The sequence below is a fragment of the Otolemur garnettii genome, unplaced genomic scaffold (assembly GCF_000181295.1).
Source record: "Otolemur garnettii isolate 467f Iridium unplaced genomic scaffold, OtoGar3 scaffold00044, whole genome shotgun sequence".
Lineage (NCBI taxonomy): Eukaryota > Metazoa > Chordata > Mammalia > Primates > Galagidae > Otolemur > Otolemur garnettii.
Window position 1 is genome coordinate 2,503,827 of NW_003852439.1, and position 23,745 is coordinate 2,527,571.

The following is a 23,745-nucleotide window of genomic DNA, read 5'->3' on the forward strand; positions in this document are numbered from 1 at the left end:
AAAAAAAAAAAAAAAAAAAAAAAAAAGGAATTAGTGCCCACTAATAATTGCCAAACTAGAAAAAAAAATTCTTTTCTCTTGGGGCCATGGTGATTTTTCTTTTAATTACAGGATTTATTTAGAGTTCATTAGTTATGTCTTTTGTTTTTAGGGGGATTTTTGAGGCAGAGTCTCACTCTGTTGCCCAGGCTAGAGTGCCATGGCATCAGCCTAGCTCACGGCAACTTCAAACTCCTGGGTTCAAGTGATCCTCCTGCCTCAGTCTCCTGAGTAACTGGGACTACAGGCACCTGACACAATGCCTGGATAATTTTTTTTCTATTTTTGGTAGATACAAGGGGACATCTTGCTATTCCTCAGGTTGGTCTCAAACTCCTGATCTCAAGTAATCTTCCTACCTCAATCTCCCAGGGTGCTAGGATCACAGGCACGAGCCACCTTGCTCAGCCAGGACCACAGTATTTTATTGGGTCAAGAGACATGTGAATTGTATATGTGTCACAAGGCCCCAGGGTCAAAACTAGCATGAGTTAAACACAACTCACATGGCAGTTAAAGTGTTAAGTCCCTGAACTGTCTTTGATGTGACCAGCTTGTTTGGAAATCTCTGGCCACTAGGGGGTGTTTTCACACTCTGGGGCAAATTAGAATTACCTAGAAGAGTGTGCAAAACTGCAGACTCCCAGGCCATCCCTAATAGATTTTTATCTAGAGGCTAAACCGCATTGTAGTTAAGAACACAAATTTTTGAGTTGCCTGGTTCACATCCCATCCTTTACTGGTCCTGTGACTTAGGGCAGACGGCTTCACCCTGTGAGTCTCAGTTTCTTTAATATTAAAATGGGAGGATAAAGAAATGAAAAGATTGGCAGCACCTGTAGCTCAGCGGCTAGGGTGCAGGCCACATACACAGAGGCTGGTGGGTTCAAACCCCAGCCCATCCAGCTAAAACAGCAATTACAACCACAACAAAAAAATAGCCAGGAATGGGCAGTGCCTGTGGCTCAGGGAGTAGGGCGCCAGCCCCATATACCGAGGGTGGTGGGTTCAAACCCAGCCCCAGCCAAACTGCAACAAAAAAATAGCCGGGCCTGTAGCAGGCCCCTGTAGTCCCAGCTACTCAGGAGGCAAGAGAATCGCCTAAGCCCATGGAGTTGGAAGTTGCTGTGAGCTGTGACTTCACTGTACTTCACCCTTGGGTTAGTAAGTGAAACTCTTGTCTCAAAAAAAAAAAAAAAATAGCCAGGCAAGTGCCTGTAGTCCCAGCTACTTAGGAAGCTGAGGCAAGAGAATCACTTAAGCCCAAGAGTCTGAGGTTGCTGTGAGCTGTGATGCCACAGCACTCTACCGAGGGCAACATAGTGAGACTCTGTCTCAAAAAAAAGAAAGAAAGAAAGAAAGAAATGAAAAGAGGGCAGCGCCTGTGGCTCAAAGGAGTAGGGTGCCGGCCCCATAAGCTGGAGGTGGTGGGTTCAAACCCAGCCCCAGCAAAAACTGCAAAAAGAAAGAAATGAAAAGGTTGATTAAAAATTAGATAGGAATTTTTGTTTATCACTTAACACAAGGCCAAGCATCATGTAAGTACACAACAAATGTTATCTGTTGCTGTATTGGTTGAGAGAAGCAGGCAGCAAGAATTTGCTTTTTTTTGAGACAGAGCCTCAACCTGTTTCCCGTGGGTAGAGTGCAGAGGCATCACAGCTCACAGCAACCTCCAACTTCCTGGGTTAGAGGAGTCTCCTGCCTCTACCTCCCAAGTAGCTGGGACCACAGGCGCCCTCCACAACAATGGAGGCAGGAGACTCCTCCAATGATGGTTGCAGCCATCATTGTTGTTTGGCGGGCCCAGACTGGATTCAAACCCTCCACCTTAGGTGTATGTGGCTGGCGCCTTAGCCACTTGAGCCACAGGCGCTGAGCCAGAATTTGCATTTTTAACAAGCATCCAAGTGTTTTTGATGTAAGTGATTATACTTTCAGAAGGATTATTGCAGAGCCTATTCCCAGCCTCTTTTTCTGGTTTCTTTTGGAGATAACGTCCTTGGCTTTGTGGTCCATTGTCTGGGTAAGACTCCAAGCAGGCAGATCTATGCTGATGTCTGTAGAACCTTCAAATCATGCCATCCAAAGGTTTCCCCAGTTGACTTAGCACTATACCCCTACAATGCAAGGCTTTGAAACCAAATCCTCCTGTTCTGAAATCTTCATAAGACCTTCCCAAACCATCCAGAGCTCTCTATCAGAAACATTGATGATATTTCTGAAGGGAAAAATGCATAACTAATCTATGCCTTTACTTTACATTCCAAAAGAAAAACTGAAATTCTCTGAAACCCCAATGGCTCAAGTAGATACAATGGGGGTTTCTGCTTCTTTCCCATGCTCTTAGACACAAGAATTCATGTCTCTATTTTTTAAAGATGGGGGTCTCACTCTTGCTCAGGCTGGTCTCAAACTCATGAGCTCAGGCAATACACCTGCCTTGGCCTCCCAGACTGCTGGGATTACAGGTGTGAGCCTTGGCGCCCGGCCACAAAAATTATTTTAGGTAGACAAATCCTTGCTTATAAATGCTAGAGGAATCGTAGACTATGTTGTAATTTTTAAGGAAATGAATGGATGTTCTAGGCATTACTAAACAAAAGCTGCTAAATCCATTAGGTAGAAGGCTTATGGGAGCCTTAAGATGGATGAACCACGCTAAAAGAGCTTGGACCAGCTGATCACTGTTAATATCACAGAGAAAGTAACACCCGGACCTTATCTGTCTCCAGGCAGTGTCACAGAAGGACATTGCAAAGCCTGCCTACAATTGGATTTGGATCGAATCGGGTCTCTGGCTCTCATCACCACTTTACAGGAAATAAGAAATATACCAAATACCACCACAGGGTTGAAAATCAGATATAAGCAGAATATGGGAAATACGTAAAACAAATAGCCTGCATTCTCCAACAATAAAAAGGCAAGAAAAGGGGGGCTGTGGATTAAAAGAAAATTAAGTCTATAATCAAATGCAACATATGACCTTTTTCAAATTCTGATTTGAATAGCTCTACTGTAAAAAGAAACTTAATGGCACAATTAGGGAGATTTGAACATTCGACTGGATTTTAGATGACAGTGAATTACTAAGTTTTTTTCCTGCTGTGATGATGATATTGTGGTTATTTTTGTTTGTTTGTTTGAGATAGGATCTCACTCTGCTGCCCAGGCCAGAGTACAGTGCTGTCATTATAGCTCACAGCAACTTCAAACTCCTGGGTTCACTCAATTAGCTACCATGCCCAGATAATTTTTCTATTTTTTGAAGAGACAGGCTCTCAATATGTTGCCCAGGCTGGTCTTGAACCTCTTGGCCTCAAGTGATCCTCCTGCCTTGGGCTCCCAAAGCGTTACAGGTATGAGCCACCATGCCCATGTTGTGGTTATATTTTTCAAAAGTTATTATCTCCGGCTCGGCTTCTGTGGCTCAAGTGGCTAAGGCGCCAGCCACATACACCTAAGGTGGCAGGTTCAAATCCCCAGGCTGGGCCCGCCAAACAACAATGATGGCTGCAACCAAAAAATGGCCAGGTGTTGTGGTGGGCGCCTGTAGTCCCAGCTACTTGGGAGGCTGAGGCAGGAGACTCGCTTGAGCCCAGGAGTTGGAGGTTGCTGTGAGTGTGATGCCATGGCACTCTACCCAGGGGGACAGCTTGAGGCTCCGTCTCAAAAAAAAAAAAAAGTTATTATCTCCTAGAGATATATACAAAAGTTATAAGAGATTAAAAATGTATACAGCATAAGACTTTCTTTAAAATAACAGAGTTGTAGGGAAGAGATCATGTAGGTGAAATAAAAGTATACGCATGTTAATGGCTGGGTGACAAGGATATGCCTGTACTAATGTTCTATTTTAGAATGTTTAAATATTTCCCTCGGAAGTGCTAGAAAGAGTGGAGAGGGTAACAGAAGTGTCCAGTGCGACTTACATTGATGATCTGTTCGTGGAGCAGCCTGATCATAATCTTCCTCCCCTCAGTGATCTGCCAGTAAAGGTAGGTGATGATTCTGGAAGAGAAGAAAAGAATGAAAAACACTTTTGTCCATGGGTTGTAGAATTTCAATGGGAAACTTCAAAGGAACAGAAATATTTGCTTACAAATAGATTTTGGCCCAAACATGTTCTTGAAAAGGTGTCAGGGTGAGTTATAGGTCATGTATAGTAGAGAAATCCTTAACCTGCCTGCATACAGAATCTCCTGGAAGACGGAGATAAGACCCATGCCAGGGTCCCTCCTCCAACCGATTAACTGAGCATCTCGGGACATGGGGCCAGATATCAGCATTTTAAAAACATACATGATTCTGATGTGCAGCTAGAGTTTGTGAATCTGGACACTGCCGTTCTCAACTTTGATGTGATATACATTTCCTGGGGTTTGGTTCAAATACAGATTTTGGTTTAGTAGGTCTGGGGTAGGGCCTAAGATTTAGCATTTTTGACAAGCTGCTGCAGTGATAAATATATCATATATGCAGTATTTTGTCTTTGTCCCTAGCTCTAACCCTTGGACTTTCTGAATGTTAATGAGATGCTTGGTGGCTGGGGGCCCCTAGGTAGCTTCAGGATAGGAGCTGGTTACCAGAAGCCCAAGGCATGTTTAAGCATAATTAAAGGGTTGGTATTTTCAGCCGTACCCGCTTGTGACCTCTGGGAGAACAGAGGGACTGCAAACTGAATGATTCACTAGTGGCCAATGATGTAATCAATCACGGCGTGGAAGCTCCACACCACCCCCTTCCCACACTCCTTGCCCTCGGCATGTCTTCCATTTGGTCCTTCCTAAGTTGTACATTTTTTATGAAACCAGCAATAGTAAAACGCCTTCCTGAGTTCTGTAAGTCATTCCAGCAAATTATTAAACATGAGAAGGGCGTTATAAGAACCCTTGCACGTATAGCTGGTAGGTCAGAAGTATAGGTGATATGCTAGAGCTTAGGACTGGCATCTGAGGTGGGGGCAGTCTTGTGGGACTGAGCCTCTAATTCATGGGATCTAATGCTAGGTCAGGTAGGTAGTGTCATAATTGAATTAAATTCCTTGATACCCAGTTGATGTTTGGAGAGTTTGAGAATTGGTTGCTATGAGAGATATGCACAGGCCCAGTAAATTAGGAGGAGCTTGGAGGAGTGAGACACCAGAACTCATCTTTCTAGGGAGCCAAGTGGCAGCCTGGTATCTGGGAGGGAAAGCATGACCTAGAGCCAGAAGAGCCAGGCTCCAGTATCCTCTGTCTCTCGGAGGCCCTGCAGTCTCTCTCTCTCATCCTGTCTTTGCAAGTCACCCTGTCTTTATAAGTCTCATCATTCTTATCTGTAAAATCGAGGAGTTGCTCTACAGTTTACATCGGTGATTTTCAAGCTGTGCTCTGCAAGAGGATCTTGGGTGTGCCACAGAAATTTTTAAAGATCATTAATTAAATTATTTTTGAAAGAACTTTATAGCACAGTAAGTATATTCTTTTTTGTACTCTCTCTCTCTTTTTTTTTTTTTTTGGTCAACATAATTTAAATGTGTTGCAGAAGTTTGACTATAGGTTCAAGTGTGCCATGAGATGAAAAAGGTTGAAAACACTGGTCTACATCAACTGCCTCCAATAGTTTGTTTTTGAGTTGTGTCTCTTGACATGAGGAATTACAATCTCAAATGCCGTAAGGGCTAAGATTTTAAACAGGGACTGTCACATATCAACCATCTAATTATGACAGGCAGGAAAATGTGCCCAGTGTTAGCAAATGTACTTTTTCACAAGAAGTCAGACATTGCTCTTTTTGTTTCCAGCTTCATGCAATAGTGGCATAAGACTGTTCTTTTTTAATTTGAAAATTAAACCATGCTAGCCAGCATATCAATAATGCCCAAACCATTTTAACATAGCACAGTCTCAGAAAGAATCCAATATACAGAGGCTGCCAAAAAAATGTATACACTTTAAGAAAGGAAAAACCTGTATTAAAATTGTAATATTCAGGTCAGGCACAGTGGCTCTTGCCTATAATCCCAGCACTTGGGAGGCCAAGGCAGATAGATTGCTTAAGCTCACAGGTTTGAGATTAGCCTGAGCAAGAACGAGACCCCATCTCTAAACAAATAGCCAGGCATTGTGGCAGGCACCTGTAGTCTCAGCTACTTGGGAGGCTGAGGCAAGACAATCGCTTTAGCCCAAGAGTGTGATGTTGCTGTGAGCTAAGATGCCACCGCACTCTACAGAGGGTGACAAAGTGAGACTTTGTCTCAAAAAATGAAGTAAAATTGTAATGTGCAATATATACTGATAATGTTTGTTATCTTGTATCTTTTGTCTCTTATAATTTCAGAAGTTAAACATGACTTGAGTAATACAATTTTTTTTTTTTCTGAGACAGAGTCTCACTATGTCGCCCCTAGTAGAGTGCCATGGCATCACAGCTCACAGCAACCTCACACTCTTGGGCTTACGCGATTGTCTTGCCTCAGCTTCCCATATAGCTGAGAGGCCCAGCTAGAGTATTACAATTTTAAAACAGTTTTTTTCCTTTCTGAAAATGCATATTCATTTTTTGGCACCCTGTCTATAATTTTCCTCAACATTCTTATATCCATTTTTTCATGGTATTCTCATAGCCTCTCTTAAGTGGAACAAACAGAATGAATAGAATAGGAAATATTCAGGAAAAAAAATATTCATACAGGGAAAAAAAAAAACTAGGACAAGAAGATGTTAAGTAACTTATTAAAACCTATTTACATGTAGAATCTCCCATAACAGCCCTCTGCTTTCCAACCAAACATCTCTAGGGCTGTCCACATCTCATATTAATAAAGTGCCACCCCCAGCTCTTAGCTTTCCCCCCCCCAACTAGCTTCCAAGGGGCCCCACTTACAGCACAATGAGGGTGAGGATGAAAAAGAAGTGCACGCTTCCAATGAGGTTCTGATAGATCCAGACCACCCACAGGTAGCCAGGTCTTTTCCTTAGGGTGTCGATCCAGCTGTAGATGGAGTGAATGAAGAAAGGCAGACCCCGAAACGGACCACAGTCCACTGAAGGTTTCAATCTGGTAAAATAAGGATGGGAAAACATCTCTAGCGCAAGACACAGATATAGTTACTACTTCATTTTTATTTTTCAAATACAAAATTATAAACCCTGTCAAGAAAGACCAGGTAGAAAATGGGTTCCCAATAACATGGAATTTTAAGGCAACAAAAGTCTAAAAAGGCCACAAAAGAGAAGTAACACCACTGCCATTTGAACAATGGCTGCTCACTTGTGTTTTTTTGGCATTGTTAGTCACTGAATCTGGGTTTTTCTCTGAATTCCACCCAGAGCATCCACTACTCAATTTTATCACAAAATACTCGCTTTCTACACACATTTTAAAACAAACAACCACCATAAACAAATTGATGCAAATACAATAGGGCCTGAACAATCTCAGTAGTGGATGAAAGACATTTTGCAGAATTCTGCCAAACAAAAGGGTTGAATAGGCTGTGGGCAAAGAAAATGGGGGGAGGGGAGTTAAGGAAGGAAATATTTTAATACATGATGCTGTACTTTTTGCAAAATAAAATTCACATTTAGTAACACACTAATGAATTTTACCTCCAAAGAGAATAGTGCAAAAAACATTCAAAAATTAAAAAAAAAATAGTGCACTGGAAAAGTATTTGGCTAATGGTGGAGAGCTGTGGGCAGCAGACCCAGAAAACATCCCCCCTTGCAGATCCCGGGGTAACTGATCATTCCTGTTGTCAGAAGCCCAGGGAAAAACTTGCAGCGTGATCACCAGCCTGCTACAATTTCAACTGTAAGCAACACACTGTAAAGAGCCAAAGAGGAGCCTCCCAGTGGCCAAAGGGAACAAACCTAGAAAGCAGTAAAATGGGACGCAACCCCCATTCAAATCCCAGGCATGTGGGCAAGTCCCCAAAAGTTGCTATTAAAAAACACCTCATTTCCCAAAAAGACATAATACATACAAATCTCAGGGATAATCGGAAAAGTCATCAGAGAAATGCTGAATGAAAATCCAGCTCTTCAACTCATAACATCTCAGTGCTGAAACGCACCCTCTAGTCATCCAGGCAACCAAGCCTCTTGCTTTCTTAGAAGGGTTGCGATTGCTCGATGACACCAAGGGGCTTTACAGAGCAACTTTTTAAACTTTCCTTTTGGCTTGGCACCTGTGGCTCAAGTGGCTAAGACGCCAGCCACATACACCTAAGGTGGCGGGTTCGAATCTAGCCCGGGCCACCCAACAACAATGACGGCTGCAACCAAAAAATAACTGAGCATTGTGGCGGGCACCTGTGGTCCCAGCTACTTGGGAGGCTCAGGCAGGAGACTCACTTGAGCCCAGGAGTTAGAGGCTGCTGTGAAATCACCCAGGTTGACAGCTTGAGGCTCTGTCTCAAAAATAAAATAAACTTTCCTTTTGGGCCAAAACCTGAGCCTGTGAGGATTTGAGCAGCCCTGTAAGACCCTATGACACCAGTTTCCAAAGATTCTGAGGTTTAGCCCTTCCTTCCCAGATATAATATCAAATACATAAAATCTCCTATCAGATTATATCTTATACTTTGAAATATGGAAGCATATTTTAAATATGCTCCCAAGGCATTTATTTATTACAGTGTTCTCTGCCAAGATTTCACATTAGCTTAAAATTCAATTCAGTCTTTACATTTCTCTAAGGTAGTAGACCTCAGCATATTACATAACACCTTTGTCCTATGCAATGGTGAGCCTCCCACCCCAGCAGCCTTTCTGCTCCCAGGTTCACACGGTGAGCCCCCCAGCAGCCTCTCTGCTCCCAGATCCACATAGCAACCCCCTGAAGCTTCTCTGCTCCTAGGTCCACACGGTGAGTTCTGCACAGCCTCTCTGCTCCCCAAGCGAACCAACTAGATGTTAATAGGGCTCCCTACAAGGTAAAAGCTTCTTACTCAAACTTAATGAAAAAGGAGTGAAACTTCTGTAAAGTGCTCTTTAAGAAGAGGTACTTTTTGTTTATGAAAAGAAACCAGTGAGTCCCCTGAGAATAATAAAGGGGAATATTTTACAATGAAGCATATGATTTGGAGTGCTGGTCCAGGCTGTTAATACTCTTCTTGTTCCTTCGTAAGTAACATAAACCCTTCATGTGTGTCATAGACAATGTCTGCTATCCTCTGCAATACAAAGTCATTTCCCCCCTTGTTCTCCTGGCAAATCAATTCAATGTCCCTTAGCTTTCTGAAGTAGAAATCTCTCTTTTTCTCCAAGTCTTCAAGGGCAAGTTGCAATGCTCTGACCTGCTCCATCAACTCGGCTGCCTGCTCATCCCTACTGCTTCCCACCATGTCAGGGCCAGCCTTTGGTTTATGTGGGCCTCAAGTACCAAAGAAGGAAGCCACTGCAATTTCTTGACCTTGTCTGGCAGCTATTCCATCATAATTTGCATGCAAAAACTTTTCAAACAACTGAACAAATTCCCAATTGTCCCGAAACTTTCCTTTTACTAATTTATCCAGAGGAACGATTTTATCAACTCCCATCCTCTTGAAACCTGCTTATAGTACTTTGAAATTCTGGATATACTCATCTTCTAGCTTAGCCAGGAATTTCACTTTCTTCAAGGCAATGGAACCAGGGAACAGCACGTCCATAAGCTGACAATAGACAGCCCCTGAGCACAACTGTTCCATCTTTGTCAGATGCAGCTGCAGAGACTCATTGATCCAAGCCAGTATGTCGTGACGACTTAAGTTATCACCAGTGACTGATGTCCAGTGTACATTCACTACCATCTTTGTCTCTCGACAGAACCGTGTGCACTGCCAGTGCCCAGCTTGGGTTCCATCTTTGTCTGGTTCAAACCGCCCTGCCCCACCCATGTGATGACCTCATACGCACGCATCCACGTAAAAGAGGTATATTTTAGAATTGACGTGTCCAGTCTGGGCTCTGTACTTAGAAATAGCAATTCTTGCCTGTTCCACCCACATGCTCCTTGAAAAACAGAAATGCTGTCACTCACGGCCTTGCTGGTGTGACTTACACTCCAAGGGTCAGCTTTTGGACCAGAGGCATCACCTAATCCAACAGTGGCCAATCCAAAGGCCAGACAATGTCTTAGCTCTAAAAAATGAATTGGGGTGATCAGACTACCTTCTTGGGAACTTCAATTCAGAAATTCAAAGAGGAGGGCTGTCAATTATAGAAGCTGCAGCTGGCAATGAGGATCAGGTGTGGTCAGTTGTTGTGAATGAGCAGAGGACAAGGAACTGGTTAGGAAGAAAGAAAAGGGAGTAGTAGGCCAAGAGGAACAAGGACACTGTGAAGCAAAGCGGCCTTCTCTGAAGCTGCCTGTGTTCCTGATGGCTCCAGATCCATAGGTCCTAAATATCAACTCCTCGGTTTGTTCATTCACTCACCCATTAGTTTGCTCATTCATTTATTTAACAGAGGTTTATTCTACCAAGCTCTGTTCTAGACAGGCTCTGGGGGTTCCATATTAAATAAGACATAGTCCCTGCCTTCCTGGACACACATTCTAGCAGGAAAGATGGATAAGTAATGAGTAAACAAAGCCTCAAATAAAGGTGTTTCTAATTATGAAGGATGGAACGAAGGAAAGAAACTCAGGCCTGAGAGAGAGCAGTGGTAGGGACAGACAACTGACCATGAGGGCTGTGAAGGTCAGATTTGAAGATGACCTTGGAGCTGGGAACCTGGAGAGTGGAGAGAAGGCAGCCGAGCAAGGGGAGAGCACTTCCCCCAGGGCACCCTGACTATAGGGAATGGGCCTGTGGTGGAGGGTCTGGAACCTAGAGAGCTGCAGGGAGAGGAGGCCAGATGGGTAGGAGGGAGCCCGGTCACTCAGCCATTCATATAACAGAAATGAAACTCCGTTGTTGATGTGGGGGCTGGGAAGTTTCAGTTCCTGGCAGAAGTGAGGAAGCTACTCCTGACTATAGCACTTTGATGGGTGGTGATCAAACTAGGATTTGTTCCCTCCCTTTATTTTATTTACCTATCTAGTTTTTGCTCCAACTCTTGCTCCACTCTGTTGCTCCAAACTAGAGTGCCATGGCATCCTCATGGCTCACAGCAACCTCATACTCCCCAGTTCAAGTGATCCTCCTGCCTCAGCCTCCCAAGTGGTGGGGACTACAGGTGCCTGCCACAACGTGCCTGACTAATTTTTCTATTTTTAGTAGAGATGAGGTCTCGGTCTTGCTGAGACTGATCTCAAACTCCTCAGCTCAAGGAATCCTCCTGCCTCAGCCTCCTAGAGTGCTAGGATTATAGGTGTGAGCCACTATGCCTAGCTCCTCCTTTGATTTTAGTGTCTATGGTTACCAAGGAAACAGATTAAGCACTGTGTCAAGCAAGTCTTTTCTTTCTTTCTTTTTTTTTTTTTTGAGACAGAGTCTCACTTTGTCACTCTTGGTAGAGTGCCATGGCATCATAGCTCGTAGCAACCTCCAACTCTTGAACTCAAGCAATCTTCTTGCCTCAGCCTCCTGAGTAACTGGGACTATAGGCGCCCACCATAACACTTGGCTATTCTTTTTAGAGCCTGGATCTTGCTCTAGCACAGGCTGCTCTCCAACTCCTGAGCTCAAGCAATCCACCTGGCTGGGCCTCCCAGAGTGCTAGGATTATAGGTATAAGCCATAACACCCAGGGTTTTGACATTTAGGGTCTAACTGTCCTTCGTAGGCTGCAGAGCACACCTTTCATATGCAAACCAATCAATCCAGACCCCATACCCCCAACCACCTCCTACTCTTATAGGCTCTCACACTGTAAGCTACTCTTCTCTAGCCTTAATCACCCCAGGGCCAGGTGCCAGACAGCTCAGGACAGGCCCTGAACCCCAGAGCCTGCTGAGATTACTCAGACTAGTAGAACTGAGTCTTCTTCCCTTGCCTTCCCCATTCCTTACCACAGGAACCACAGCAAAGGCTCTCTCCCACCTCTTTCCCTTGTTCCCTCTGCCTCCTGGTGGTCCCGTGAAGCCCTGCATGGCACTGAGAAGCCTCCTCCTCTTAGGAACTATAATAAACTATCTTTTGGGGGGCAATCATCTCCTGATCTGTTGGCCTCGCCATCCCTGAATCATAATAAAACCTACATCTTAAAACAAATGCCCACCCAGTCTCTAAACCCTCACCCAGGGTCACCATCTCCTACCTCCAAATGGTGATGGCCAGGGTGCACAGGACACCAGTGAAGGACGGGAAAAAGAGCAGGAAGATGAAGAAAGTCATCATCTGGGAGGCTCGCCAGGCCTTGCTCGGAGGCTGGAAGTTCATCATCAGGCTGATCTGAAGAGAGAGAAGCAGCCACCCCTCATGTGTGACCAGAGGAGGGGCCAGAGGGAATCCTACCCAGGCACCAGCTTCCCTGTGTCCCCTTCTCTGCTCCAACCGCCACCAGGTCACATGCGTCAGGGCAAAGCCACCTGGTTGCAACATCAGACTGACTCACATTTTTGGCATAAAACATGATGAAAAGAGTAATCATTTGGATAAAGGGCAGCAGAGGGCAGAAGAAGATTCCAATCCTGTGAGGGAGAGAGGGTAAGCGTCAGAGGGCGGAGCAGACACAAGGAAGTGGGGGGGGGGTAAAAGCAGGGCGTGGGGGTGGCCTAGATCGTGTCTCTCCCAAAATCTATATGTCAAAGTCCTAACCTTTAGTACCTTACAATGTAACTGTATTTTGGAGGTGATTGAAGGAAAATGAGGTCACCATGGTGGGCCCTAGTCCAATACAACTAGTGTCCCTTAAAGAGATTAGGACACAGACATACACAGACATTAGGACACAAACATAGACAGAAAGGCAGGACCACGTGGAGTCCTGGGGAGAAGATGAATATCTAAAAGCCAAGGTAAGAGGCCTGGGACAGAGCCCTCCCTCGTGGCCTTCAAAAGAAATGGGCAGTGGTGTCCGTAGTACAAGGGGTATGGTGTCAGCCACATACACCAAGGCTGGCAGGTTCAAACCTGGCCTGGGTCAGCTAAAAAGGAACAATGACAACTGCAACAACAAAAGAAAGAAAGAAACAAAGAAAGAGAGAGAGAGAGAATGAAGGAAGGAAGGAAGGAAGGAAGGAAGGAAGGAAGGAACGAAAGAAAGAAAGAAAGAAAAGAAAGAAAGAAACTGGCCTTGCCAACACCTTGACCTTGGACTTCCACTCCCAGAACTATTGAGAAAATAAATGGGTGTTTTATAAGCCACCCAATCTGTGGTACTGTGTTCTGGTGGCCCTAGCAAAATAACACTGGGAGGAGGTGGGACTTATCACAGCAAAGCAGGCAAATTCCTGCCACACCCAATATCCACAGCTGCCTTCAGTCCCACTCTGGAAAGGATTTTGTTGAAAAACCACTCACACAGCCACTAGACCCACAGATGGCCTTCAGCATGCCCAAAGCTAACATGTCCCAAGCACGGGACATGGACATACCCTCTTGCCCTACCCCCTTCCATTTCTCTCCAGCCCCATCGTATTCCGGAAGGTCTGAGGGCCTGCTGGGACAAAGCATTCAACTGCATGAGTTACCAATGAGAAAAGCCTTTTCTTCCCAAGTCTCCTTCAATGCTCCTGAGCACCAAAATAAGAAAATCACAGTGTAGGGCTGAGAATGTCCTCAACTCCTAACACTTGCCAATTTCCCATCTTTTAAAAAAAGGAGTAGGCTTTGGACCAAGAGCCTCAGCGCACAGCAGAATCGAGCTAGAATCTAATGACTATTTAAAATGGAATAGCTTTTATTTTTCCAGTTACTTGTGATTTCTGCCAAATGGCACTGGTTTTCCACTAATGATTGTAAAATAAAAACTTCTTTTAAAATGTATTCGAGTGATTTTTAAAAGGCAAGCAATTTAAAAGAAAATATTATGTAGATAAAAATACAGGTGCTATGCCAAAAAATAGGCAGGCTGCTATGCAAAAGACTTAAGTTGGGAAAACATGTTCCCCACCCTGTCTCTGCGTCATCCCTGACACACACTACTTTTCTGTCATTCTATCATATTCTTTTCAAACTTAATCATCAAAGGCAACATTCTCCTACAACCCACAAAGGATAAACCTGCAATTGCCATGGTGAAAAAAGATGTGTGTTTTCAGTTGTGCTTATTGACAATTTATCAACAAAAACCTGAAAGGCCCAGAAGTAATGATGGTCATTTCTATTGTATTTTTCTCTGTGCATCTTTCATCAAATAATTAGTATTATGAGAGCTCAGAATCTAGGATTAAAAATGCCTGGCCACAGTGAGGTCTCAATAAATGTGGCTGTATTATCATTACCCTGTATCCTATAGTTAACCCACATTATTTTAGTTTTTTTAATTGGTTTTTTCTCCTTTTCCTTTACACCAAGAAGAAAGAATGTCCACATTATTTAAAAAAAAAAACAAAAAAAAAAAACTAGGGCCTGGGCAAGATGGTTTATGCCTATAATCCTAGAACTCTGGGAGGCCAAGGTGGGTGGATTGCCCTGAGCTCACAGTTCAAGACCAGCCTGAGCCTGAGTGAGACCCCTGTCTCTAAAAAAAAAAAAATAGCTGGGAGTTTGAGGTTATTGTGAACTATGACGCAATGGCACTCTACCAAGGGTGACAAAGTGAGTCTCTAGCTCAAAAAAATAAAACAAAACAAAAAAACAGGCTAGGCACAGTAGCTTATGCCTGTAATCCCAGCACTCTGGGAGACCAACGTGAGAGGATTGATTGAGCTCTGGAGTTCGAGATGAACCTGAGCAAGAGTGAGACTAGGCTTTAATAAAAACAGAAAAGTTACTATGAAACCAATTTATAATCACTCACACTTTCATATGAAAGATGAATCACAACTATAGCCCAGGATGAAGGAGGGAAAGGGAGGGCGGAAGGGAGGGGAGTGGGCTAGGGAGGGTTAATGGACTACACCTATGGAGCATATTGCAAGTACAAGTTGGATCTATCAGGTGAGGAACACAAATGTCTTAACACTGTAATTGGGTAAATGAGGTGAAGGCTATGTTAATTAGTAGGCTGTAAGCACTCCAATTTGTACGAATAATCAACACATTGAATCCCACAATGGCATAAATGTATTCATGATCTATGTACAAATGACTTAATTAAAAAAAAAAACCCAGAAAAATTAGCTGGGTGTTGTGGCAGGAGCCTGTAGTCTCAGCTACTTGGGAGGCTGAGGCAGGAAGACTGCTTGAACCCAGGAGTTTGAGGTTGCTGTGAGCTAGGCTGATGCCACAGTGTTCTAGTTTGGGGCAACAGAGTGAGACTCTGCCTCAAAAATAAATAAAGTAAAATAATAAAAAACAAAAAAACCCAAAAAACTCTTAAGAGTGCTTATAAGTACCATATGATCAAGCAATTCTAGGTTATATATCTGAGAGAACTGCAGGTGGGATGTGGAAGAGATACTTGCACACCCACGATCACGGCAGCACTATTGGCAACAGTCGAAAGGTAGAAGCAACCCGACCATCCATGGACCAATGAGTGGATAAATAAAATGTGGTCTATGCATACAATGAAATATTGGTCAGCCTTAGAAAGGGAATGCTACAACATGGATGAATACTGAGGACATTGCGCTAAGTGAAATAAGCCAGTGGAGAAAAGAAAAATGCTGACTGGGTGGCTCACACCTGTAAGCCTAGCACCCTAGGAGGCCACGGTGGGAGGATCACTTGAACTTGGGAGTTCAAGACCAGCCTGAGCAAGAGCAAGACCCTGTCTGTACTAAAAACAGAAAAAAAAAAAAAATTTAGCTGGGCATGGTGGCACATACTTGTAGTCATTCAAGAGGCTGAGGCAGGAGGATCATTGAACTCAAGAGTTTGAGGTTGCTGTGAGCTAACCTGAGACCATGGAACTCTAGCATAGGTGACAGAGGAGTAAGACTCTGTCTCAAAAAAAAAAGAAAGAAAGAAAGAAAGAAAGACCATATGAGGCATCTAGAGTAGTTAGGCTCATAGAAACAGAAAGTAAAATGGGGCTTGGCTCCTGTGGCTCAAGTGGCTAAGGCACCAGCCACGTATACCCAAGGTGGTGGATTCAAATCCAGTCCAGGCCGCTAAACAACAATGACGGCTGCAACCAAAAAATAGCTGAGCCTTGTGGCGAGTGCCTGTGGTCCCAGCTACATGGGAGGCTGAGGCAGGAGACTTGCTTGAGCCCAGGAGTTGGAGGTTGCTGTGAGCTGTGATGCCATAGCACTCTATCCAGGGGGGACAGCTTGAGGCTCCTGTCTCAAAAGAAAAAAAGAAAGTAAAATGGTGTGGTCCCAGTGTGACTGCTGTCTGTTGAGGATCTTAACCCAAAGCCTACTCTTTTTTTGTTTTTTGTTTTTTTAAAAGGGAAATTGGCAAGTGTTAGGAGTTGCCCCTAGAGCAAGTAAAATTGATTGTGGTGATGAGTGTACAACTCTGGAATGGCTAGAAAAGACATTCTAGCCCTGCACTGAGGAAATGAGGAATTGTAGCCTGATATGGCGTTTCAGTTTTGCAAGATTAAAAAGCCCTGAGAATGGCTGCCCAACCATGTGAATATACTCATTGTGCATTTTTTTTTACTACAATTAAAAAAGAGTGCTCGTAAGAATAACAACAGTTGTAATAACTCCATTTATATGTTTCTCAGTCACGCACATGCTAAGCCCTTAGTGTATATATTTTCATATTTAATCCTCTCCCCAACCCTGTAAGAGCTTTTATCTCCACCATTTGAAGATTAGAAAACTAAGTTTTAGAGAAGAGTTTCAGGAAGTTGGCCCAAGGCATTATAGTGGAAGTAATGTGGGTAAAAGGCTTTTGTAAGCTGCCAAATCACCAGCGGTGACTTGGCTGTGAGCAAATACATCACTTCAACTACCAGAGAGAAGTCCTCACTATCTCTAAAAATAAAGTCACTGACACTGAGTTATTTGCAGACAGCTAAATCACTCAAATCAACTTGAAACAGTCAGAAAACAAAATACTTTCCAGTTATATGGCATATTGGAGTTTGCAAAGTAGCTTTCATCTATCATGGCATTTAATCCACAACACAATTCAAAGGCAGCTATTATTTTTTATTTTTATTTTATTATTTCTTTTTTTTGAAACAGAATCTCAAGCTATTGCCCTGAGTAGAGTGCCATGGAGTCATCATAGCCCAAAGCAACCTCCAACTCTTGGGCTCAAGCAATCCTCTTGCCTCAGTTTTTTGTATTTTTAGTAGAGACAGAGTCTTGCTCTTGCTCAGACTGGTCTCGAACCCGTGAGCTCAAGCAACATACCTGCCTTGGCCTCCCAGAGTGCTAGGATTACAGGCGTGCACCACCTCGCCCGGCCAAAGGCAGCTTTATTATGTGCATTTCACAGGTGAGGAGATTGAAACCCCATTCTGTCTATCCACTCATTTGTCCATGAACACTTGAGTTGCTTCCACCTTCTCACTGTTGTGAATAATGCTGCTATGAACATAGGTACGCAAATGTCTCTTCCAGATCCTTCTTTCGCTGCTTCTGGATGTATACCCAGAAGTAGAATTGCTCAGTCATATAGCACTTATAAGCCCACTTCTATTGTTCTTTATTCCAAAAAAAGTAATGTGGGTAAATTATATAACACAGGGTAATAATACAATAGCTCCATTTATGGAGGCTCAGAGAAGCCCAGTGACCTCAGTGAGTGTCAGAGCCAGCCCCAGAATCAAAGTTTATCCAATTCCAAATCTACTACTTTCAAATTACCCACCCCACCATCAGGTGGAACCTGGAAATGTGATATACCACCAGGAGTCTGGTATTAATTCCATCAATCTAAAATAAAAAAAGGAAAAATAGTCACTGACTATTGGTTTGAGATTTTTAGATGAGTTTATAAAAAAAATTCATGCAACCAGCTGGCTATTCTCAACACACACACACAGTTGCTAAACCAGAAGTCTTAAATCCCAAAGACCACTAGAGACCCCACCAGGTGGCACATCCGTGGAGCAGGACAAATATAGAAACACACTGCCTTCTTGCCCTTTGTTGACTCTCTCACTTCTCTTGAGACATGGAAGCAAAGTCAAGTCTGCATCCAAACTAACACCAAAAGGCAGCAAGAAATGGCAGCTCAGTGCTGAAAGACAATAGTTCAAGGGGGAAACTGTGGCAAACCAGAGATGCTCACCCCAGATCAAGGCCTGGCCAAATATTACGATGATGAGAGATGGCCACATCTTTCTGGAGAGAAGCCAGAAATTTAAATTATATGTGAAATCTCCTAATTCTTAAATATGAGTGATTGTCTCATCCATTTCGGTGGCTATAATGAAATGCCATAAACTGGGTGACTTATAAAGAACAGAAACTTATTTCTCACAGTTCTGGAGGTTGGGAAGTCCAAGATCAAGGTGCCAGCAGATTTGTGTCTAGTGAGGGCTTGCTTTCTGGTTCATACATGGTGCCTTCCTGCCTGTGAGGTGTCCTCACATGTGGAATGGGCAAAGGTTTTCTCATATGCCTCATTTAGGACACTAAACCCATTCATAAAGGATCCCCCACCCAAAACCAAAACACCTCTCAAAGATTCCAACTCCTAATACCATCACATTGGGGGTTAGGTTTCAACATATGAATTTAGGGGACATACAGACTTTCTAACTACAGTAGTAGTTAATTAAAATTTGTAGGAAAAGTACCATATAGGACAAGCAAAACACACGTGTAGGTGGGACATGGCCTGTGGGTCTGCAAGTTAAGATCTCTGCTTTATACTGATTCTGAAGCCCTCAAGTTTTCACAAAGAAAAAGAATAGTCTATTTTCATTCTTTTTTTTTTTGGAGATGGAGGTCTTACTATGTTGCTCAGGCTGGAGTGTAGTGGCTATTTACAGGCGCTATCCCACTACTGATCGGTATGGGAGTTTTGACCTGCTCTGTTTCTGACCTGGGCCAGTTCATCTCTCCTTAGGCAACCTGGTGGCCCCCCAGCTCCAGGGAGGTCACCATATTGATGCCAAACTGTGCAGACATCCGATTGGCATAGTGTAATACAGCCCAGAACTCCTGGACGAAAGTGAACCTCCTGTCCCAGTCTCCCGAGTAGCTGAGACTACAGGCATGTGCCACTGCATCTGGATTTTTCTTTTTCTCCCTTTTTTTTAGGGAAAAGAATAGTCTAAATGCTAAATATTCATGGCTCTCAAACTGGCTGGATTTGGTAACATCCACATCACTTTAAAAACAACACATTTTGGAGTCTTATCACCAAAATGCCAAATCCATGGTCAGGCCAGAACTACCAAGTATCCCACAGAGTCACAAAACTTACCACACCAGAGTTTGTGCATAGATCAGTTCTAGAACATTCCTGGCAATGTCAAACTCCTGTAAGCCAAGATTTGCGATAAACTTCATCCCAATGATTCTGTGAAAACATACTGGGGTGAGTTCTCAAATCATGCCTAAACCAAAACCTCTTTCAAGAACCCCCCAGACTAAAACAATCAACAAAAGAGACCCTCACAGTTTGGAATTAACTTGTATAAGATCCCTTGCAAACTTAAAAGTTCTAGGTATATAAGCATAGTTTTGAAGAACTAGTTGAGAGAATTGAGAGAAAATAGATTGAACATAATATATTTCAGTGGGGGTACCACTAATGTGGTTTAAAAAAATTCTAGAGATCATTTGTTACCCTAATTATTTAAACTATCCCACCTATTATTTGTTTATACTCCTCTTTTCTTATTAAACCTTTTTGCATAAACCAGATAAATTCAGCACCTCTGAACTCAAAATTCAAATTTGTGGCTACTACTAGCAAATGAATGATATTTTTCTGTTTTCTAAATCCATAAGGAGGAAATCATTTACTCTGGACAACTTGATTGAGACCATATCAATTTCTTCATAAAAGAGGAGTCACCAATAAAAAAGTTCTGTCAAAAAACTTTTTTCACCTTTATTCTAGGCCATGGACAGAAACTGGCATAAAAGTGTGTTTTAGGGGTGGCACTTATGGCTCAAAGGAGTAGGGCGCCGGCCCCCCATATGCCAGAGGTGGTGGGTTCAAACCTAGCCCCGGCCAAAAACTGCAAAAAAAAAAAAAAAAAAAGAAAAAAAAAGTGTTTTGGTAGAACCGACTGAGGAAATTTGGCATTGATCCTACCCACAAAGGTAAGAATCAACATTGGGTCATAACATCTGATCACCACAGCACATTTCGGAAATACACAAATGTCTACAAGGAATGAGAGGCTCATCGTGGTATTGACATAACAAAGAACTACACAGGGGCCAAGGATGACAGTGCCTCAGTTTTGTAGACCTGCTATCTAATATAAATATTAGCACATTAATTAAATTAAATTAAAACAATGAGATGAACTATATGTTCTGACATGAGAAGATGTCAAGGCTTAGTGATCGATAATAAAAGCAAACTCTACAACGACTTTGCAGTGTGAACCAGTTTTTTGTTTTGGAAAATTATACATCAGTATACTGTATAGTTGCACACAGCAATGGGTACATATAAAACTCTGGAGGAATACAAACTAGAATTCTAAATTATCTAATCCTACAGATAAGATTTCAATTAGCTCAGTTTTTGTCTTTCATTCCTTAAGGCTTTTTATTTTTTGCAAAAGAAGATTGTAAAGGGTCAAGAAAACCAAATGAACTATGACAACAGGACTGTAAGGTTAAGGTGAAATTTTCATTAATTTGAAAGAGAACAATAGCCCAAAGATGATAGGCAGACTTAGAACAGGGCACACTTTGATCACATAAGGGACCTGAACTGCCCACTCAGCCAAGTATCAGCTTCTGGTTACGGACCCAGGTACTAATTACTCACTAATGACAAATATTTACCTTCTCAGAAACTCCCCCAGGAAAGAATCGGCTAAAGAGAACACGAAATCCATCAGAAGGAGCCGGTAGATTTCCTGTCCAATGAGAGTTTCCCAACACTGGAAGGCAAACAAGAGTGAGGATGCTGGAAGGGGCTGCGGCAGCAGCTCAACGCCCGTCTTGTCAGAACCTGGCTGGAGGCTCAGTTTGACCGAGTCCTTGTGTATCCAGAAAAGTAGACCCTTCTCTGCAGAAATGTAGCTGAGTTTCTTTTCAGGGGTACTTATTCTCTTTTTGCCTCATTCTTCCCTCTCATTAAGGATTACCTTCCACAAATATCAAAACTTTCTCTTCTCGCGATCTCTCCCCTTAAAATGTTTCATCTCCGTCCTATCCCTCTGGATTCAGATTCTCAGCCAGGGCTAGTCAGTTTCTTCCAGAGAGCAGGCGGCTAAGGATGGCTAAGAATGCCTCCACTCTTTTTGCTTATTGACCTCACAAAAAAAAAAAAGCAATTAATATCTGCTTAATTAAGAAAATTACCCAGAGGTTTAGCAGGCAACTGTAAACTGAATGTTTAAATTAGTTTAAAAACTGGCGGTTAAGGCTGGGCGCCTGTAGCTCAGGGGCTAGGGCACTAGCCATATACACCAGTGCTGGTGGTTTCAAACCCAGCCCGAGCCTGCCAAACAACAATGACAACTACAACAACAAATAGCCAGGTGTTGTGGCAGGCGCCTGTAGTCCCAGCTACTTGGGAGGCTGAGACAAGAGAATCGCTTAAGCCCAAGAGTTTGAGGTTGCTGTGAGCTGTGACACTATAGCACTCTACTGAGGGTGACACAGTGAGACTCTGTTTCAAAAAAAACAGGCTCAGCACCTGAGCTCATTGGCTAGGGTGCCAGCCACATACACCAGAGCTGGCGGATTCAAATCCTGCCTGGGCCCGCCAAACAACAATAACAACTGCAACCAAAAAACAAAACAAAACAAACAAACAAAAATACAGCCAGGCATTGTGGTGACCACCTGGAGTCCCAGCTACTTGGGAGGCTGAGGCAAGAGAATCACTTAAGCCCAAGAGTTGGAGGTTGCTGTGAGCTGTGACCCCACTGTACTCTACCGAGGGCTACATGGTAAGACTCTATCCCCAAAAAACAAACAAATAAATAAATAAACTGGTGGTTATATAACCTTTGCAGAAGTCAGTGCTATCAGCTCATAGACTGGGAGATTTTAGGTTTGGCTGAAGAAGGAAGGGAAGTTTTGGATGCACAGCCCAAGGATGGAAGGATGGATGAGTAGATGGATAAGTGGTTGAATGATGGATGAATGCGTGGATGGACAAATGGATAAATGAATGGATGGATCAATCAACGGATGGATGGAAGAATAACTCTAACCAAATAACATGGAGGGCTACTTTTTGAACCTCCTTAATAATTAGGGAGAAAAGTTGAAGGTGCCAAGTTCATGCAAAATAGTTTGTGTCTGGATATAGCAGGGATGTTTGGGGGGCCAGGAACAAAGAGTGGCAGTGAGCTGGCCACCGTTTCCCTGACTCTCCTCCCAGCCACAGGGCACACCGTGTAACTGAAGGCTCAGAATGGCCATGAGCTGAGGATGGCTGGTGTGAGGAGGCCCATTCTCATGGGAGACCCAGTAGCAGGGGAAGGGGCATTCCAGTGAGAAGCCCAGGAGGCTGGCCTGTTCTTGAGTCCACATGGAACACCACTCTCAGGAAAGGTGGTCAGGCACCCAGCCCCTACAGTGAGGGAGGACTGAGAAGCTGTCATCAAGTGAGGGAGGATCAGGATCAACCAGGGTTAGGACACGACTGTTACTTGCAGCAGTATGTGCTTACAGATGGATAAAATCCAAGTAATGAGGAAAATAGAACATCAAGGATCAAAGAGAATCTTGTTCAAAACCCAAGGCTGTTTGAACAGATTAGCATTAACATTACTACCAGCTACTGCATGTCTACCATATTCTGGGCACTAGACTTATACTGCACATGATAGTGTTTAATGCCCATTTTGTACACGAGAAAACTGAGGCTTGCAGCAATTAAGTGACTGCAGATTACATAGCTGGCCTTTGAATCAGGTCTCCTTGACTCTAGAATCTGAATTTTTTTGTTAAGACCACTTCTGCCTTATGGTGTTTTCCAGATTAGCTTCCGTCTCTTTTCCCACAAGGGATTAATGGCTCTCAACAAACTCATGTCCTCCCTGGTGGTCCTATAGGCTGAGAAACCAAAGTTAAGGCATGGAACAGCATGGAAATCTCACCTCTTCACCAGACAGGGCCACAATGTTGAGCCAATAGTAACAAAGAATGCCAATAATCGATATTTTCAGAAAGATGTTTCTAAACAAAAGAGAAAACATTTATCATTACCTTTCCTGGCAGGTTTTTGCGCTGTTTGAGAATGTTTCCTTTTGGGCCATGGTAAGAGAGACATTCCTACTCCCTCCCCCTAGTTAGATGGGGCCATGTGGCTCATTCTGGTAAATGAATTATGAGTAGAAGCAATGTGCATCATCTGTGTCACTTCTAAGCTGGAGCATTTAATGGCAGTGTATGACTGTTCAGAACTCCCTACCCTCCCTTTAGAATAGCAAACAGCAATATTCAAGATAGTTCCTGCTTTCTCAGCTTGGACCCCTCATTGAGTAACATGAGCAGATCCCTCCTGCTAATTCACAAAGCCTGTGGAGCATGAGCAAGAAATAAATCTTTGTGCTCCAAGCCTCTGAGATCTGGGGGGGTTGTTCGTTGCAACACAACCTAATTCATACTAATTGATACACTCCCTTGTTGCATCTCTGAATGATCTGCTTTCACTCCCCATTATTATCATTTTTTGAG

General features: G+C 43.3%; 1 protein-coding gene and 1 pseudogene across 4 annotated transcripts in view; both read right to left on the reverse strand.

Annotated features, from left to right (window-relative positions):
* Nucleotides 1-23,745, reverse strand: part of TMC5 (transmembrane channel like 5) — a 60,097-nt gene that overhangs the window by 4,533 nt on the left and 31,819 nt on the right. For 3 of the 4 annotated variants that reach the window (XM_012805726.2, XM_003790865.3, XM_012805728.2), the window contains 7 exons: nt 23,166-23,244; nt 20,893-20,990; nt 19,346-19,441; nt 12,510-12,585; nt 12,213-12,346; nt 6,910-7,083; nt 3,975-4,053 (listed from right to left, as the gene is read on the reverse strand). In XM_012805726.2, coding sequence (XP_012661180.1) covers nt 3,975-4,053; nt 6,910-7,083; nt 12,213-12,346; nt 12,510-12,585; nt 19,346-19,441; nt 20,893-20,990; nt 23,166-23,244 — 736 coding nt within the window. The remainder of the gene's footprint in view (nt 1-3,974; nt 4,054-6,909; nt 7,084-12,212; nt 12,347-12,509; nt 12,586-19,345; nt 19,442-20,892; nt 20,991-23,165; nt 23,245-23,745) is intronic. The other variant, XM_012805727.2, reaches the window with a different exon arrangement.
* On the reverse strand, nt 9,131-9,820 carry LOC111725598 (annotated as a pseudogene).